General features: G+C 31.9%; 3 protein-coding genes across 3 annotated transcripts; all 3 read left to right on the plus strand.

Moving 5' to 3' along the window:
* The first annotated feature begins 2,369 nt into the window (after window positions 1-2,369).
* LOC146881551 (uncharacterized) lies at window positions 2,370-4,974 on the plus strand. Its single transcript, XM_085669228.1, has 9 exons — window positions 2,370-2,534; window positions 2,666-2,933; window positions 3,031-3,127; window positions 3,211-3,316; window positions 3,891-4,045; window positions 4,136-4,256; window positions 4,323-4,502; window positions 4,603-4,621; window positions 4,766-4,974. Exons 1-9 carry the CDS (start codon window positions 2,370-2,372, stop codon window positions 4,972-4,974), a joined length of 1,320 nt encoding a protein of 439 aa, XP_085525354.1.
* Window positions 4,975-9,508: 4,534 nt separating this feature from the next.
* On the plus strand, window positions 9,509-12,422 carry LOC114170185 (uncharacterized). The gene is made up of 4 exons (XM_085669229.1): window positions 9,509-9,657; window positions 9,791-10,719; window positions 10,966-12,027; window positions 12,097-12,422. Exons 1-4 carry the CDS (start codon window positions 9,509-9,511, stop codon window positions 12,420-12,422), a joined length of 2,466 nt encoding a protein of 821 aa, XP_085525355.1.
* A 2,742-nt stretch (window positions 12,423-15,164) lies between these two features.
* LOC146881552 (uncharacterized) lies at window positions 15,165-16,302 on the plus strand. The gene is made up of 3 exons (XM_085669230.1): window positions 15,165-15,504; window positions 15,658-16,160; window positions 16,246-16,302. Exons 1-3 carry the CDS (start codon window positions 15,165-15,167, stop codon window positions 16,300-16,302), a joined length of 900 nt encoding a protein of 299 aa, XP_085525356.1.
* The last annotated feature ends 3,708 nt before the right edge of the window (window positions 16,303-20,010 follow it).

The raw sequence follows: 20,010 nt of genomic DNA on the forward strand, positions 1-20,010 counted from the left end.
GTGCGTTTAATTTATTTTTCCAAAAACAAACCTATCTTACCAATTTTACAGATGACCACTTAGCAATGCATCCTTAGTGAACAATCCATACTTGGCTCAAAGTGGAAGGGTGGATTCTTTACTATTTTCATGGAAGACCAGGTTTTTGTGAACTTGCTTCTTATACATTATTTACCATCATTGTTCTCCGATATCCTTTACTAATATTTTTTTTATATTGGTTTTATTTTCAAGGATTTTGCGTTCGTCAACCGTTTGTTTGTCATTCAATTAGGCAATGAACTGGGGCCACGTTGGACTATTTCTGATAAAAAAGGCCATGTTCACCATGTTACCTTCAACATGAATACCTTTGGTCCGCGAATTACTGATGGCTGGGTTGATATAAGAAAGTTTTATCAAGTCCAACCACCCAAACTATGTTATTTAAGGCATACTGGGAATTCTGCTTTTGAAATACACTTTTACGATCACTGTTTAGAATCAACTGTCCATAAATTCCTAAGTCATGTTCGAACAAATGCTCCTCTGATAAGGTCCAAGTTAATTCATTTTGAGTTCCGGCTTTCTAAGTACAACTGCAAAGCAAGCTTTCTGGTGACTTTTTTTATCTTCTTTTTCGATCATTGAATACAATCTGTACACAAAACTTCATGTATTCTTTTTAACCTTTACACATAGAAAATCATTTGTTTTTGATATTATTTCTTATATTTTTTATTTTCAGGGTTTAAATTCAGACTTACGTCAATATTTTGCCAACACTCAATTCTCACACATTGTGCCTTACGGTCCAAAGGCACGAGTTGAATGCAAGTTGTTGATTAGACCTAGATCAGTCAAGATAGGAAGTGGATGGAAATGTTTTCGTGAAGTTCATGGACTGGAGGAAAAAGATTTAATTCTTTTTGAGGTTGACGATGAACAAGCAAGCAATGATGTCAATGTTCTTCTTAATATAAATGATTATTATCATCCCCTATGAAGAATCTATAAACAATATTACTTAACAGATTGATAATCTGTAATTTTTGTATCAAGTTTTTTTGTTTATTATTATATTATATATATGTATATGTCTTACTATGTGTATTTTGAACTTCTGCAAAGTTATTTACTCCTACTTGCTCCATATCTTCTTCCATATTTGAAAATCTGTGGCATTTAATTACTATCAGACACAAATCATATCATGTCTCTGCGTTTTAAAAATTTATTATATTAATTTAAATATATCACTTTCCAGAAGATTTTTCATACACATCCCTTATAATACTTTTATAATATTTTATTTCAATGTCTATTGATATGACATTTTGCACCGCTTCATTATGTTTCTTTATCTTCCACCTTCCACGAGATTTCTTCTGCTGTAAGCATCCTTCATTTCATTAAATATTTAATTGTACTATTTATATTAGTTTTTATTCTAATTTTGTACGTTATTAACTTAAATAATCCAACACAGTGGCTTCTCCTCGAAGTTGCTAACAAAGTTCCTTCTCCTAGAAGATTCTTTTGCTTTTGTACACCACACTTTTATTTGACTTTTTGTAGAGATCCAACACAGTTGCTTCATCCAGAACACGTTTCACATCCATTAACATATTCTTACAAGCCATTAACGTTTCCACTCATCACAGGTATGTACTTCATTTGTTTTATGTACAAATATAGTAGTCTTGCTGTACAGACGAAACGATATGAGATTTGCAGTTCTAAAATTTCGTCTAAGTAATTATGGTTTTCTATCACTTTTTTCTACATTTTCTCTTTCGTGAATGCATAAGAAACCAGGATGTATTTGCAGTTTTTGATTCTTTCCACATTACTGTTTCAATTAATTGTTCACTGCTCAATCCATCACGCCAACAATTTTTTTATTCACTTTCAAGTCATCTGCTTCATGCTTTATTTTCATCAGAATGCTTCTCTCTTATTTTTCCTTTTCTATGAAACCTGTGAATAAATCAATATGAATACTTAATTTCTTCTGACATCAATAGCTGTTTTTTGCAGGTTTCACCAATATATATTCGCATGACTTCTGTCAAAACGTTCGTACTCCATGTTTGAAGAGTCCTTATTTGAATATATTCTACTTTTTGCTTTCTTCTACCATTTCAAAAATTGCCATATCCATGTTTTGATTAATCGTTACACTTCTTTTACTCTCCTTTGACCAATAAAAAATAGATTCTGATAAAGTTATTATTTGAACCTTTTTTTGGGATTTCTTTATTTTAGTTGTATGAATTACAATTTTGTCTTATTAGTTCCTTATTTCTCTATGTAAGTATAAATATGTCACGAATCTAATCCTGACTTTTTTACTTTTCATTTTTCAATATTGTTGTTGTGAGTTCAACATGTCTCTCTGTGAAGTTCCAAAACAAAGCCAGAGCGTAAGCGAAGTAAGTCCCCAGAAGGAAAATTGGAATATTATCGTTAGGGTCATTCATTCATGGTTTGTTCCTGACTTTACTAAACAGAGGTGTCCTTTTTCCATGGAGTTTGTTATTCAAGACAAAGAGGTTATTATTCATGTTATTCTTTAAATTCTTCCATTACACCTACTTTCGTTTACAAATTTGAATGAATCAAATATTTGTATGCTAAACATATTTATACTTAAATTTATATATGTTCTTTTTATCTGTTTCAGGGTTCTAAAATACATGCTTCAATTAGACGTACTCTAATTTACAAATTTCAGAATGAGATTTCTGAAGGCCATGTTTATGCCATACAAAATTTCAGTGTTGCTCCGAATTCTGGAATATACAGAACAACACACCACCCTTATAAGATAAATTTCCAGTTTGGTACAAAAGTTTCTTTGCTTAATGTTAATTTGGTTTCTGATATGAAACCACAATACACACCTTTGTCCTTATTGACAACCACTACATTTGATACTGATTATTTAGTTGGTAAGTTAATCTTTTTAGTTCCAATACTATTCATATTTTTATTAATAAACATTTATTGTTAAAGTATATGATTTAACATTTATGAATTGCATTTTAGATATCTTGGGATTACTGGTCGGAGTGGGGACTGAAAGAGAATTGCAAGTTGATGGAAAGACAACAAAATTAAATGTCATAGCAATAAAAGCTAATGGGTATTCTATATCTATACTATACTAAATTCCTTTTATATTTCTTTTCAAATAACGATTTGACATAACATTTTTTTAATCTTTAGGTTTCGAATAGAATGTACTTTGTTTGGTATTTATGTGGATGAACTGAATGTATTTCTTTCAAGTGGAGAAGTACAAAATGCTGCTGTAAGTATAGAATTTGCGAAAGTCAAAACTTTTCAAGGTAAAATTTTGTTATTACTTTTACAAAGTACTTTGTACTACTTATTCCATGTTAGTCTCACATACACTATATTTTTAAATATAGATAAGGTTCAAGTTTAAAATTGTAAGTTCTGCACCCGTATTAAGTACAATGTTAACTTCAAGGAAGCATCTGAACTGAAATCAAGGTAATATTGAAATTGTTCTTCAGTTTATTCGAACTTTATAATCCATTTTCGTAACTATATTTTTGTTACTTTATAATGCAAATTATCCTTCATTTCCTCAACTTGATATTTCAAATGTACATACATTCAATAATAGATTTATTTTTTATGAGAACAACTATATTTTCTTTTGCACAGAATGTTTGAGAACAATGAATCTCCCTCTCAAGGATTAACGCAACTTTCTCAGACTTCCAAAAATATTGTCGAAGAGGACTTTTTAACACTTACACCTAGGACCACCATTCAAGGTCTAAAAGATTGTAAAGAGGTTAGAATATATTTTTTTATTATTGTGCAATTTTTGTTATTCACAATAATCTCTTCATTAATGTTTTTTATATTGAAAGGTCACCACTTACATATTGTTTGAAACAATTAAGCATATCTTGGTTGACGATGACTGGTGGTATACTGCTTGTGTGTGCAACAAAGCTGTTTATCCAGATTCCAAGATGTTCTTTTGTGAGAAGTGTAACAAGCATGTTATAAAAGTCTTTCCAAGGTTAACTAATTGTTTATTAATATTAATGTCAATTTAAAACAACATTGTAATTACAACTTTTGTTCATTAAATTTTTTATTCAATTTTTAGATATAGGATTAAGATCCGAGTTATTGACTCTTCCGATTCAACCACATTTGTCCTCTTTGATAGGGATGCAACTACCCTTTTCAAAAAAACTTGTGATGATATGTTAGACACTCATGATAAGGTATACTCTTCAATATATCCACTTATATATTTAATTACACAATGTTTAATTATTTTGTTTTTGTAGATGAATGCTTCTGGAAATTTGCCTAAGCAGTTTGATGAGTTAATTGATAGAAGTTTGCTTTTTAAAGTAGAAAGTAGGAACGATCAGAATTTCAAACTTGAGCAGTCTTTCAGAGTGAAGAAAATATGTGTTGATGATGATATAATTGAGAAATTCAATGATTCTTCCATGAAATCTGTGGCAAGATATAATTTACGATGAAATTTGGTACATTATAATCTCATTATAATGCAGTTATCTTTTTCTTTTTTATAATCTCATTATTTATACCTATCTGAAGGATGTTTATGCTGGGAATGGTGAGTTTAGCAGGGAAAAAATGCGTATAATCAATGAGTCCACCGTTAATATTTCAGAGGTATACAAATTATATAAATGTTTTTGACATGTTGTATTTTTTTAATACTTTTAATAATGTTATCAATTTTGAACATGTACTATAGGATTTATTAGTCCGATTACCAAAGAAACAATTGAGTGTGGATCCCAATCACCTGAACTAATCCAAGATAATCCAACCAACGATGATGCTAACAGTTCACATAAGAGAGAATCTAGAAAGAAGACTGCATCACTTGAATCCATCGAAGAAGACAATGTTCCATTGAAGCTTTTAAAAAGAAATATTAAGAAGGAAAAAGCAGTGATTTGAGATCTGATTTTAGTTATTCTATTTCAAGACAATTTTTTTATGCCTTTCATTTTGGGAATGTAATATGTCTACGCATCGTTTTGTTTTTAATTTCATCTGAACTACAACTTCTATGTTTACTTTCATCTTTAATTTCATCTGAACTACAACTTCTATGTTCACTTTCATCTTTAATTTCATCTGAACTACAACTTCTATGTTCAATTTGATGATAACTATATTATGCGCTTTTGAGTTACATTATTTAGAATTTTATTTATTTCATACGCTGGTCCACAAAATATTGTTGACATTTTTCAATTTTTGTCAACAAATATGACTACCAGCTACATCAAAACTTATGAAAATTGATTTCATTTTGTAGCATGATGTAATTAAAGTCGTAAATATCATATCTTTTGTGAAAAAGATCTTTTATTTATACTTGTGTGACTCATAAATAAGATATATCTATTTTTACTGACAACAGAATTTATAAATGTCTATTTTTCATAATATTTACTTTTCATAAATAAGATAAATATGGCAAAGCAATTATCTGTTGACAGATTTTAAGTTGTCACAACATAATTGGATGCCATATACAATTTTTATTGACTTATTTTCTGTTAATTACTAACTTATTAAATATTGTACATTATAATTGAGATATATTTATACAAAAAGTACGAATGAAATATTATATTTTTACGTATAATATTATTACTAACTTTTAATATTTTAACTTTATTATATTATAAGATTTTATGTTATATATTACAGAAGTTCATTTTTGGAAATTTGTTATTGGTATATATTACATATATTATATTATGATTTTGTGTAGCATAATAGAATAATTTAATATATCTTTAATAACGTTATATCTTTTTAATGTTTTATTCTATTATTATCGTCTTCCCGTTTTCCAATGCAGTAATAATTACATTACTGTTGAAGAATCTATTTGTAGTCGTCCCGTCTTTTCATGTGTCATTTGTCTTCTATAAATAAATATTCATCTCCATTCTACCATGAAGATTAAACTTCAAGATCAGTTCAATCATATTCTACATTCTTCCAACTTTTACTCTACTATCTCTCTCAAAGTCCAAGCAAATGGAAAACAACTTCAATGAAGATGACGTTATCAATAGAATGAGTAGGTACCAGTTCTCTATTATTCACCTTCAGGACGAGGTAAGTTCATCGTCAAATTTTTCAGACATATTTTATTTTACAAGATTTCTTTTACTCTTTTTATTTGTGTGACAGATTTCTTCTTCTCTTTTACAATATCCTCATTTTAACCTTAACTAATCCATTTTTTTCTTTAAAAAATTCTCTCTTTGGAGGCTGTTGGTTTTGTGGATCATGCATTCGCCATTCTTTATGATGACGATCTTAACCGTCAATGGACTTTAAGAGATGAAGAAGGGAATAGACATGTGGTTACTTATAACAAGAATTTACAAAAACCAATGCTAATTGGAGGATGGACTGAATTAAGGCACATATATGAACTTCACGATTTCCACACTATTTATTTTGGATATGTGGGTTATTCTTGCTTCCACATCACTGTTTTTCCCAATAAATGCAAACCTTTGTCTATTGCACGTTTTCTTAAAAGAATTGAGGCAGATCAACCACTCTTCATATTTCTGAATCCAAACCAATGCAATGCTAGCCATCTGGTGAGATTCATTTCATATTTATTACTAAATGGATGTTTATTTCATATTTATATTTATGTTTCCAAATTATTTTAAACATTTAATCCATATACTAATTTCATTAATACTTTATGTATGTTTTAGGATTTGCCAACTGATTTTGGCAATTATCTTCGTCAAGGAAGATTTAAATACATTTTTCTTTATGGACCGCGTAAAACAGTCAAGTGCAAACTACTGTTGAGAAATCATCCTAAGAAGTCTAGCAAAATTGGAAGTGGCTAGAAGGAATTTTGTACTACTCATGGATTTCATCAAACTATTGATTGGTGTTTGAAGTGGACCACATGAAAAGCAATCAGAATGTCAAAGTGCTAACATATTGTAATTTTTAATTTACAGTTAGTATAAATAGTTTTATTTTTATTTCTGCCACTTATGTAGTTTTCAACCTAGAAGTTTTTTTATTTTCAGCAATGCATATGTATAGTTCTACCTTCTTATCAATGAAATCTCTTTGAAGCTTCTCTGAATTTCTCTGAATTTCTCTGAAAGATGAAAAGTGATACATGTTATGGTATGATATTCATAAATAAAATTATTTTGTTCTATAATTCAAATGAAATATATATGATGCAATTGAAAGATGAATAGTTCGACGATTAATGAAAAGTTGTCTGTTCTATAATCATATGTATGGATGTATGTTACTTTAGTATGTGCATACACTGACTGTATGTTATCATTTTCACACATAATGAGGTTAAGATTGCAGATACTTCCTATCAAACAGTCCTCTTTATTGTACTATATATAGTAGTGCATAAAAAAGACGTCTGATTGTACCTACATAAAAAGCAAATGTTTTGTTAGTTGCAAGAACAAATCAACTCTGAAATAAGTGCTATATATATATGAATGATTCTGATATATTAACACTCAGCACTGCATGCTCTTTCTATTTTTAATGTTTGTCTACTGAAACAAGTGCTTCCTATTATAATTACAAATATTTCTGTTTCCACAATTGTGATTAGAGGTACAATCTATACCAAAAAGTTTAACAAAGACATTCACCAATATAGTAATAAAACAGTAAACACTTTTCCATCCATTGAGTCAACTTACCTTTATTTTTGCTTCTTCCATTGTAACCTTTGAAACTATTCCATAACATTTTGGTACTGTAATGGAGCAAAACGATTGTAAAAATGCAAGGCTGAGAAGGAAACTGGTGCTACAACAAAGGTTCAATGCAAGAAGTAATCAACATTCATGTAAGTCATTAACATCTTACTTAAAGCATTTATCTTTTCTAATTCTTCATCAATAATTTATTTAAAAATGATGCATTGTATGTTTGTATGTTTTTTTATGTTGCAGATGACAAAGAAGAGAATGCAAGAAAGAAAACTAAATTTGCAAACCATTCTTCTCAAAGTAAACAAATCTCAGGATTTCTTTATATATATATATATATATATATATATATATTTGTAAATGTATGTTTTGGATTGTAACTTCACAACACAGATGCATACTCAAACATCTTTGTTGTTTTAATCACAGATAAAACAATTGTATCTCAAAGATCATTTCAGAAAAATATAGACAGGAATCCATTACAACAGTTGGATATTAGTAAGTTTTTTTTTCTAAGTTATATCTTTACAAATTGTTAAATGAATCAATGAAGTATTGTTGTTTATTTTTTTAATAACAATGCTTCTACTATAATCCTATTCCAGATGTTGACAACAACAACAACAACCTTCAAAATATGAATTCAATATTTCACAGACAAATTGGTCAATTTTAAAGTTCTTCCAGTACTTAATTTTAACATTGTTTATGAATAATATTAATTCCGTCTCACTTTAAACTAACCTTCGTTTCAATGCAGTAACTGTCAACAATTTTTCAAGTTGTTCAAGTCATTTAGTTGAACAACAAATCACTTCACAATCTGCAACTTCCACTTTAACATACCATAATCCTTTCGGTATATTTCTACATTCATCTTAATTTCTTATATACCTATTTAAATGACAAATTTTAACATTGTTTATGAATAATATTAATTTCTTATATCAATGTTTTTGAATGACTACAACTTTTAACAATAACAGTCAGAGAAATTATGGACAAAATAATTACAATTCCAGTGCAGGTAAGTACATTTGGATTCATACTCACAATGCCAATGCAGGTAGGACAATTGTTTTCTGTTGTTTTTCATAGGTGGCAGATCAGAGGTTGTAAATGATTCACATTCTGTTTCTAAGAATAAAGTTGTCAAATATCCTTTTCAAGTCATACAATCACTTCAAAACAGATTCAATCTTGATGATGAAACAACAACACAACATAATTCTTCAGACACAACAAATGATGATTCAGCAACGATAAGAGATGATGGTAATTCAGATATTAAACTTATTGATGTTAATATAAATTTCTTTGAAATCATTAATTAATTTTCATCTTACTAATATTGAAGAACATACTACAAGTACTACAACTACAAACGAATTGTATTGCAAAGGAGAGTTACAAGGTACATAATCTCCAACACAATTGTATATAACTGCAGATTAAAATATATGCATTTTCATGCTAATGTTTTGTAATGATGTTTAGAACTACTCAATATTGGAGAACCTTGCTTGGAATGCCAATACTATAAAGCTCAACTTTGGTATGAAGAAAGAGTAGAAAAATGTAACACCTCAAAGGAAGTTGAATTCTTATTGTGTTGTCAAAAGGGAAAAGTCCAAATTCCACTATTAAAAAGACCACCTAATCTTCTTGAAGGTTTGTTAAATGGTGAAGATCAGAGAAGCAAATCATTTCTACAAAACATAAGAGTATACAATAGCATGTTTTCATTTACTTCAATTGGTGGTAAGATAGATAATTCAGTGAACAATGGTTCTGCTCCACCACAATTTATTCTGAATGGACAGAACTATCACCGTATTGGAAGTTTATTGCCAGAGCATAGATCAAAGCCAAAGTTTGCACAGCTGTACATATATGATACCGAAAATGAAATGACTAACAGAGTCAAGCATTTCAAGTCAATGAATATATTAACTAATTTGATTATATGAAATATTTAAATACATGTGTTGACATGTATTCTCTTTATTATTTTTTAGTTCAAACACCAAGGAATCTGTTATAGATGAATCATTGGTTGCTGATTTGATTGAAATGATTGACAATCACAATGTTCTTGCGAAATCTTTTAGAAGAGTAAGAGATTTGTCACTGCAACATATGGAATCAGATTTCACGCTAAGACTATTTAGAGGCAGAAACAAAGACCCTAGAGTATACAATACACCTTTATGTGATGAAATAACTGCACTAATAGTTGGTGATTTTGGCAATATGGATGTAGGCAGAGATATAGTGGTAAAAAAATGTTCTGGTGAATTGACCAGACTGCACGAAACTCACACAACTTTCATTCCACTGCAATATCCTCTCATGTTTCCATATGGAGAAGATGGTTATCAAGAGGATATCCCAATACTTGAATCTCATTCAAAAACAAAATCTAGGGTAAAAGTTAGAATTTCTTTGCGAGAATTTATTGCCTTTAGAATACAACAAAGAGTTGTAGAAGCAGGAAATATTGTGAATGCATGCAGATTGTTCCAACAGTTTCTGGTCGATTGCTATACAATGGTTGAAGCCCAAAGGTTGTCATTCATCAGAGCTAATCAGAAGTTAATTCGCTGTGATATTCTTAATGGATTACAAGAAGCTGTTAATAGAGGAGAGACAGATCCTTCTTTAATTGGAAGACGTATTGTCTTGCCTGCTTCATTCACTGGTGGTACCAGATACATGTTCAACAATTATCAAGATGCTATGGCAATTTGTAAAAAATTTGGATATCCGGATTTGTTCATTACTATAACATGCATTGTGAATTGGAGTGAAATAAAAGAATTTGTCTTAGCAAAAGGCTTATCAGCTTCGGATAGACCTGATATTGTATGTAGAGTGTTCAAAATGAAGCTGGATGAAATAATGACAGATTTTAAGAAAAAGGACTTCTTTGGAAAAAGCACTGCAGGTATGTTATATATGAAGTAATATACATTATATAAATTTTTATTAAATTAAATTCTGACAACTATATTTATTATTTATTTATATATGCAGGAATGTACACAGTAGAATTCCAAAAAAGAGGTTTACCTCATGCACATATACTTTTATGGTTGGATGGAGAAAGCAAATTGAAGAATTCAACTGATATTGATAAAGTAATATTCAACTGAATTGCCAAATGCTGATTTGTACCTGAAATTGGAAAAAGTTGTCTCAAGTTACATGATTTATGGACCATGCAGACCTGCAAGACATAATTCACCTTGCATGAAGGAAGGAAGATATTCTAAATTTTATCCAAAAAAATTCACATCTTCGACTTCAATTGATGAAGAAGGATATCCATGCTATATAAGACTTGATAATGGTAGATTTGTTGAGAAGAATGGAATTAAGCTGGACAATAGAAGTGTTGTTCCTTACAATCCACCACTTCTAATGAGGTATCAAGCACACGTCAATACAGAGTATTGCAACAAGACCAATTCAATAAAATATTTGTTCAAATATGTGAACAAAGGTCCCGACAGAGCTACTCTTAAAATAAGCAACAACTCTGCACAGTCTGAAAAATCAACCATTATTGATGAAATCAAAAGGTATTACGATTGTAGGTATCTATCACCATGTGAAGCTGCTTGGAGAATATTTGCTTTTGACATCCATCACAGATGGCCTCCTGTTCAGAGATTGACATTTCATCTTCCTGGCCAACAATCAACTTTGTTTAAAGATGATGATGATATTAATGTGGTCTTCAACAGATACGAAAATGCTAACACAATGTTTCTAGCTTGGTTTGAGGCTAACAAAGTTTATGAGGAAGGAAAACAATTGACTTATTCAGAATTTCCAAGCAAATTTGTGTGGTTTGCCAAAGAAAAAGAATGGAAACCAAGGAAGAAAGGCTACAACATTGGTAGACTTACTTATATTCCTCCTGGGTTTGGAGAACTTTATTATTTGAGGATATTACTGACCATTCAAAAAGGTTGTATTGATTATGAAAGCATTAAGACAATTGATGGAAAGTATTATGAAACATACCAAGAAGCTTGCTATGTTTTGGGATTGTTGGCTGACGACAAAGAATATATTGATGCAATCAAAGAAGCAAGTGAATTTGCTTCTGGGTATCAACTTAGAAGATTATTTGTTACTTTGTTGTCGATAAATACAATTTCTAAACGAGATATAGTTTGGAATTCTACTTGGAGTATCTTATGTGATGGAATTTTGTACCAAAAAAGAAAGGAGATGAACTTACCAGGTATTTTATATATATATTTCTTAATTTGCTATACATATATATTTTAATTGTATTATTTACTTATTGCAGGTCTTCAAATTCAGACTGCTGAATTACAAAAACTATGTCTGCTGAAAATAGAGGAAATGCTAATGTCAAATGGTAGAAGTTTGAAAGATTATCCTTCATTATCTCAACTTGATCTTTCAGATGTACATACATTCAATAATAGATTTATTGTTGATGAGCTGCAATATAATAAACAAGACATGGCGAAAGAACATGACAATTTGTTTAAAGCACTGAATGATGAACAAATTCATGTATATCAGGATATCATGATAGCAGTTCTTTCAAAGAAGGAGGGATTCTTTTTCTTATATGGCTATTATAAGACCCGGGAAAAATTAGATTAATGAAAAACACATAGAAAGAAAATTAATGGCTAGATTAATATTGTTGATTTATTTAATTTAATTAGGTTATTAAATTATGAAATAGAAAATAATTATTATTTGAGTGATTTAAGTTATTGTGGTGTTTATAATAATTATTTAAGTGATTTAAGGAATTAAGGTTAGTGGAGTTTGGGCTTTAAATCTTATAATGTACATAATATTATGTGATGGTATATAGCCTAGTGGTGATAGTTCCGTGCGAAGAAGAGTAGAGGTGTTTGTTTTAGAATCCATATTTTTCTCTCCTTTAAAGGTGTGGGGCCAGGCAGCGTAAATGAATTGTGTTTCCAGGGGCATGCGGAATATTGGATTTCAAAACACTACAACAGTTTGTTTTATTTTTTTCGCTTTCTGTTTTTTTTATATCTTTTGGAGTTAAATGATAAGAAAAATAAAATGGGCTAGAAATCTTAACAGAATTATAGGGTGGGATTAGATAAAGCTAAACCCTAAAAGTTTTCTTTAAGAAAAAGGGGTAGGACGGGAGAAGGAAAAGAGAGAAAGGGTGCAAGTTAGAGTTTCCAGTGGCTGTGGTAGAGAAGAGGAATCATCTAGAGAGGTAGGGGAAGCTATACCTTATTCTTTCTTTCTGTTTTCGTGTGTTTGATGCATGAAGCTTAATATTCTCTCTTGTATTTTTCTATACTTTGGTTGTTTGGTGAGTGGGTTCTTGGAGAATTTGCATGATGTTATAGATCGATGATAAGGGTTGTTCTGCTTTTGATTCTTTTAGTTTTCAAACCCACTATTGATGAATATACACACTTGCTTTTCTTTTCATTTCTTACTTGCGTGAGGTCGGTATTGGATGAGTTATTACGCTGTCGCCACCGTTTGGGTAGCATTCGTTTACGCTGTTTGGTGTGCAACGTTGAAGAGGTTGTTGGTGTAGTATAAACGTGCGTGCATGCAGTTTGTTTGGGTTTTGTTGAGGTTGTTTGGTGTTCTTATGGTAATATGGTGCATATTCTTGGGTGGATGTTTCTTACCACAAATCTAGTTGTTGAAGTTTGGGGGTAAATGGGTTCATGAATATACACGGTGCAACAGTTGGTTCATGGTGCAGAAGTGGGTTAATGGTGCAGCAGTTTGGGTTGCATGGGTTCATGCGTTGGTTCTTTTATTTTATTTTATTTTATTTTTTCTTTTTGGCTTACCTTTTCATAGTAAACTGCAGAGTACATGTTCATGGGGTGCAAATAGATTCACGGGTTTCCATTTTTCTTCCTTCTCTTAAGTTCTTTCTCTTCTTTAATTATAATCAATACATGTGGTATTATTTTGGCTTTTCCTTTGGAGTTGAGAGTGCAGAATATTTCACGGAAATAGGGTTTCCTTTCGGGTAGTATATTTTTGCTTCGTCGTTGGAATTGCATGGTTTGATTTTGTGTTTCTTCACTTTGCAGAGGGTGCAGGGCTCACATAATTATTTTTTCTCTCTCTTCTCTTAAAATTCTTTCTTTTGTCTTTCTTCCTTGTACTTTTCACGTAAGTGTGGTCTGCAGGTGAAGTGTTGAATGAGGGGCATTATTCTACTTCTTTTAAAAATCTTTCTCTTGTTTTTTTCTCTTTCTATCAAGGCCACTCGTGAATACACAAGGTGGTGGAGGCCACGGGGATTGTTTTATCTCATTTTCTCTAAACCAATCATACTTCTTTTGATGAAATTGTGTTCATTTTTGGTGCAGACCGTGGCATAGGGTTCTCTTTTTGCGTTGCTTAGACTTCACATTAATAAAGAGTGAAAAATCATTAGTTTTCTCTTGGTTTTCTTTTAGTTATTATTTATGCGTAAAGGAAATTGGGAAGGGCAACGGGTTGAAACTTGGATACATGATACGTAATATCTTTGTTTGTCTCTTTAAAAGGTTTGGGTGGTTGTTGAGTTGTAATTTATTTATTTTCTTTCCTATGCATTTTATTAAATATTCTGTGTGTATTACATACACGGGTGATATATGAATTTGGTTTGGTTATGAGACTTTAATTTTTAAGCATGATGTGATGATGTATATTTTGTTGGCAATATGAAATTCTCATGTGTTTCATATTGAGAGTATTTTGCTTTGCTTGAAAACTCTTGGTGAAATTTAATGAAGATTTTAGATGAATGTGATGTTATGGTTGGTTTAGTATGATTGTTTGGATTTGGGGTTTGTGTGTTCAAACCAAGGATGGATTGTGATCATAAAGTTTCCGTGTTAATCGAATGCGATGTTGAGTATTATTGGACAAGTTTTATTTATGAATTTCTTATATGAATATCATTGTTTATGGTATTGTTTATGGTTAACTTACCCCTATTTGTTTGTTTGTATGTTTGTTGCCTGTGCGATGATCGTATAACGTGTGTGTTATACGGGAGCAGACGGTAATGCAAATATTTCTGACTCGAAGTAGATATCGGAAAGGATGGAGTGGACTCGGGGATTTATGGTTTATTTTGTTGATTTAAATCAAACAGTGAAGACTATGAAATTTTCTTTTAATCTCTAGTATTTAGTTGGAACTTTGTTTATTAAATACTATTATTATTTCAAATTAACATTTGGATTACCTATTTACTTTCTAGTTAAAAGTTTTTAGTTAGTACATTTTCAATGTTAATTCCCTTTTCCGCTAAACACAAAATTTTTCTAACGTTCCGTGACATCCCAAAAATTGGGGTGTTACAGCTATGGTGGTACAGGTAAGACTTTTATGTGGAAGACATTGTCGGCTGGTCTAAGAAGCAAGGGCATGATTGTTTTGAACGTAGCATCAAGTGGAATTGCTTCTTTATTACTTCCTGGTGGAAAAACAGTACAGTCTACCTTTTACATCCCACTGTTAATTAATGATGAATCAACTTGCAACATAGCACAAGGTAGTCTCAGAGCAAAACTTCTTATGGCAACCAGTTTGATTATCTGGGATGAAGCACCAATGATGAATAGAATGTGCTTTGAGGCATTTGATAGAACACTAAGAGATATTATGCGAAATGTTGATGATGCCAATAAAGACAAACCATTTGGTGGCAAAGCAGTTGTGTTGGGAGGTGACTTTAGACAAATTCTACTAGTTATCAAAAAAGGATCTAGGTTTGATATCATAAAATCAACAATCAACTATTCAGAGTTATGGAATTGTTGTAAAGTGCTATAGTTATCCAAGAACATGAGATTAAGTACTACATCAAATACTGAAATAGCCAATGATATTCAAGAATTTGCTGATTGGATATTGAAGATTAGAGACGGGAAAATGGATCTAAATGAGAATGGTGAGTGCATGGTTGAAATTCCAGAACCGATCCTGATTACAAACACAGATTTACCTTTATTGGCATTGGTTGAATTTGTCTATCCTCAATTTGTGGTTAACATGTTGAAGCCTAATTATTTTGATAATGGAGCAATTTTGTGCCCAACAAATGATTCTGTAGAGCAAGTAAATGATTTCATGTTGTCTTTAATTGGTGGTGAAGAGGTGACTTATTTAAGTTCAGATACACCTTGCCAATCTGATGAACAAGATGAAGTGCAATCTGAATGGTTTACATATGAATTTTTAAATGATATCAAATGTTCAGGGATACCAAATCATAAACTGAAGTTGAAAACAGGTGTTCCAATTATGCTCTTGAGAAACATTGATCAAGCGAAAGGTCTATGCAACGACACAAGATTGCAAGTCAACCATTTAGGCAAGAATGTAATCTGTGCAATTGTAATTACTGGAAAAAACATTGGTGATAGGATTTTTATACCAAGAATGGATTTAGTGCCATCTGATTCAGGGTTGCCTTTCAAATTTCAAAGAAGACAGTTTCCGATATCGTTATGCTTTGCAATGACGATTAACAAAAGTCAAGGACAAACACTTTCTAGAGTCGGCCTTTATCTTCCACAACCTATATTCACACATGGCCAACTATATGTTGCTATTTCTAGAGTCAAAACCAAAAGAGGATTGAAAATACTTATATTGGATGAAGATGGAAAGGTAACAAACACAACTAAAAACGTTGTGTACAAAGAAATTTTTGAAACTCTTTGAAAAGAAATCAATTATAGGTATGTCATTTCTAATTTTTTTTTTCATTTCAAAACTGTTATAAATATATATCAATTTATTTATGTTATTTTCTGTCATGCAGGAAAATCATGGTACAGAAAAAGTTGAACAAAGAAGTCGTTGTGTACAAAAGGAAATTGTGTACAAAAGGAATTTATGAACTTCAATACCAAAGGATACATTCTAGGTATGTAATTTATTCTTTTTTTATTCTTATATTAACAAAGTAGTGTATTAGTCATATTTTTGTTGTTGGTGGTTGACGATAATATTCAATGAAATCAAATATTAACTTGACATACCACTTTAATTACATTCTAAATTGATCTATTCTATTGATACACTTCAACATCTTTTTAAAACATTAGATTCTCATCATATAGATTATTAAATATCCAAAAACCCATTGCTATTACCACAATTATTACATATAAAAAAACTCGTGCGTTGCACGGGTAGAAGGACTAGTTTGAAACAGAATTCAACTTTCCCTTCTCATCTTTTTTTTTCCTTTTTTACATAAATCAATATAAAAATTACACTGAGGTGAGAGGAGGAAACAAGAGTAGAAATCAAGAAGAAAGCTTGAGAGGCAAGACCGAAGTATTATCTCCCTAATTCCAATGTCTTTAACATATATTTTTTCTAGTCACTTCTGACCATGTTGTGAAGTTGTAGAATATCATCTTAACTTTCTTGAATTATAATTGATTTTAAATGTATTGTTTTAACTTGTCTAATCAATATTAATTGAGCTTTAACTAAATTTATTGATTAAAATAATTTTTAAAACCTTGTTAAAAATTAGATGTTTTAAATAAATGACCCTAATTAGACTATCCAAATAGACGAGTCTAATTAGATAGTCTAGTTTGTTGGACTTCACTAGATGATGAGATAGATCATCCATAAATTGAGTTTAGATGATATGATATAATTAACAGATGTTTCTTGAACATTTTAACTTATGTTTTTGTGCAACTGAAGTATAAGAAAACTATAAGAAAACTCATGTGTAGTCTATAGATGATACAATGATAGATGGTCAAATGGACTTTTGGATGATGTTAGCAAATTAATTTGAGAAATTTTCTAGTGATTGTAAGAAGCTAGAATTATAACCTTAATGAAAAAAATAAAATATTTTAAAGATTGAAAAAATAAAGATTATTCATGGAAAGTCCATTGGAGTAATTGTCTAATCAGTAAACCACTAAGAAGTCAATTCCGTGAAACTACTAGACGTCTTATGTGTCGACCATAACCTCATTTGAGATTTAGAATACTGGTTCATCTTACCCTTACTCGTCTCATTTGTGTGCAACAACCTCATTTCAAAGTTGGACTAGAGACTAGTCTGAAGTATGGACAATAGGCTCATTTGATTTGTGAACCATTGGGACGTCTATTATGTGGATAATTGGATTATCTTATGCTTTGAAGGCTCATTAGGTCGTTTGCTACATTGGAGCTTCTACTATAGAATTTGCCTTGGAGTATCTTCTGTGTTGGATTTTCTATACCAATATAAACTATTTTGTCATACTAAAATCTTTGTAACATAGTTGGTTACTTTGGATCAAATGCCAAAGATTTTATCTCTGAGAAACAAATTCATTTCACTGGAGATTTCTATGAATAAACATCCATTAGTGATTAATGATCATCATTCGCCACTCAATCACTCATTACACCACGTTTCATTTTCTTATTTGTAATACTTTTGATTCTCTTCTACATAGAAGGATATTTTTTCTAAGTTGATTCTCTTATGAATTCATAGCTAATTTTGAGGTTACGTGTAATTAAAGTATTTTTCATTAATATTTGCAAGGGGAGTCTACTTTATTTATTCTTTTTGACTTATGATTTTTGCTTTCAATATTGTTTTAGATTGTTTTTTTTATAATTCAATTATATTATCTAATTAAGAATTCTTATTGTGAAATCCCCTTTTTATTTGAATTCCAACGCCATGATGCAGCAACATGAGACGTCTATGCAGCGCCAAGAGGCCTCTCTAGAACAATAATAGATGGTGATGCAGCAAATGGAGGCTGTGAGACTGACTTCCGAGGCTGCTCAAAGAAAGCATATGGAGGCTCTCCACCAGTTAGAGAAGAACATGGCTGGTGCTCCAGTGTACGGTCCTCACCCCCAACCTCCACCCCTTGAATGGAGTTTGAAAGATTTCTTGAAGCACCAACCTGCCAAGTTTGATGGAAAGACGAGTCCCGATCAGGCAGACCAATGGATGAAAGACATGGAGCGCATCTTCGATGCCAAGAGGTGCCCGAATGAGAGCAGACTTGCTTTCACTGTCTACATGCTCACAGGAGAGGTTGAACATTGGTGGGTCAACATGAGGCTGGTCATGAAGGAGAAGCATGAACAGGTTACTTAGGAGGCATTCAAGAGGAAATTCCTGTCTGAATATTTCCCAGATAGCGTGAGATACGCTAAGGATTCCTTCAGCTTACACAGGGAGACAAATTAGTGGTCGAGTATGCTGAGAGGTTCAAGCTCTTGGGGCGCTTCTATACCATGCCACTTGATAAGGAGTGACGATGCAAAAAGTTCGAGAATGGACTATGGGGAGATATCAGATTGATGGTGGCACCGCCCTCCATCAAGGACTTTGCAGCTCTAGTGGAGAGAGCTCGAGTTATGGAGAGAATGAAGGCCGAGGTAGAGGCTCAACAAGGTCAGCAACAGAAAGTCAGTGGATCATCTGGGTCCAAACCTAGAGTGGAGGAGAGGAAGAAACCCTATGCTAGGCCGTAACCTCAGGTGGATAGGGGTTTCACATCTCAGCAGTTGTTAGTGCCTAGATGCTATCAGTGTAATGGACCACATATGAGGAGTGCATGCTCGCAGTTGGTTGGTACACGAAGGTGTCATGGTTGTGGGAAGATGAGACATTTGATTAAGGATTGTCCCTCCTCCAAAGGGACTACGACGAGGCCCCCGACTTAGACTCCAGTTTAGACTTGTCAGGGGAGAGGAGGCAGTAGGCCTCAAGCGGCGGGCAAAGTCTATGCTATGACTGGGACATAGGTAACAAGCTTAGGTAATCTTTTTGTTGTATGTTGTGTGATTGCAAGAAAACCTCGATGTATGCTATATGATTCTAGAGTGACATACCCTTTTGTGTCAGAGTCTTGTGTGTAAGATTGGGTCTGCCGGTTAGCGAACTACAATTTGATCTTGTGGTGTCTATGCCGGCATCTGGGTTAGTCAGGACATCGTCAATATGTGTTAGGTGTCCAGTGGAGGTAGATGGGCACATGTTTAAAGTCAATCTGATATGCCTACCTCTACAGGGCTTGGACATGATCTTGGGAATGGATTGGCTCCCTGCCAATCACGTTCTCATTGATTGTCGGGAGAAGAAGTTGTTGTTCTCCGACTCAGAGGAACCTGAGTTGTTTTCTTCTTAGGGTGTTTTGAAGGAGATCAAGGACGGCACACAGTGCTTCATGATCTT

Source organism: Vigna unguiculata, chromosome 11 (genome assembly GCF_037176805.1).
Source record: "Vigna unguiculata cultivar grain cowpea cultivar isolate G323 ecotype 2 chromosome 11, ASM3717680v1, whole genome shotgun sequence".
Classification (NCBI taxonomy): Eukaryota; Viridiplantae; Streptophyta; class Magnoliopsida; order Fabales; family Fabaceae; genus Vigna; species Vigna unguiculata.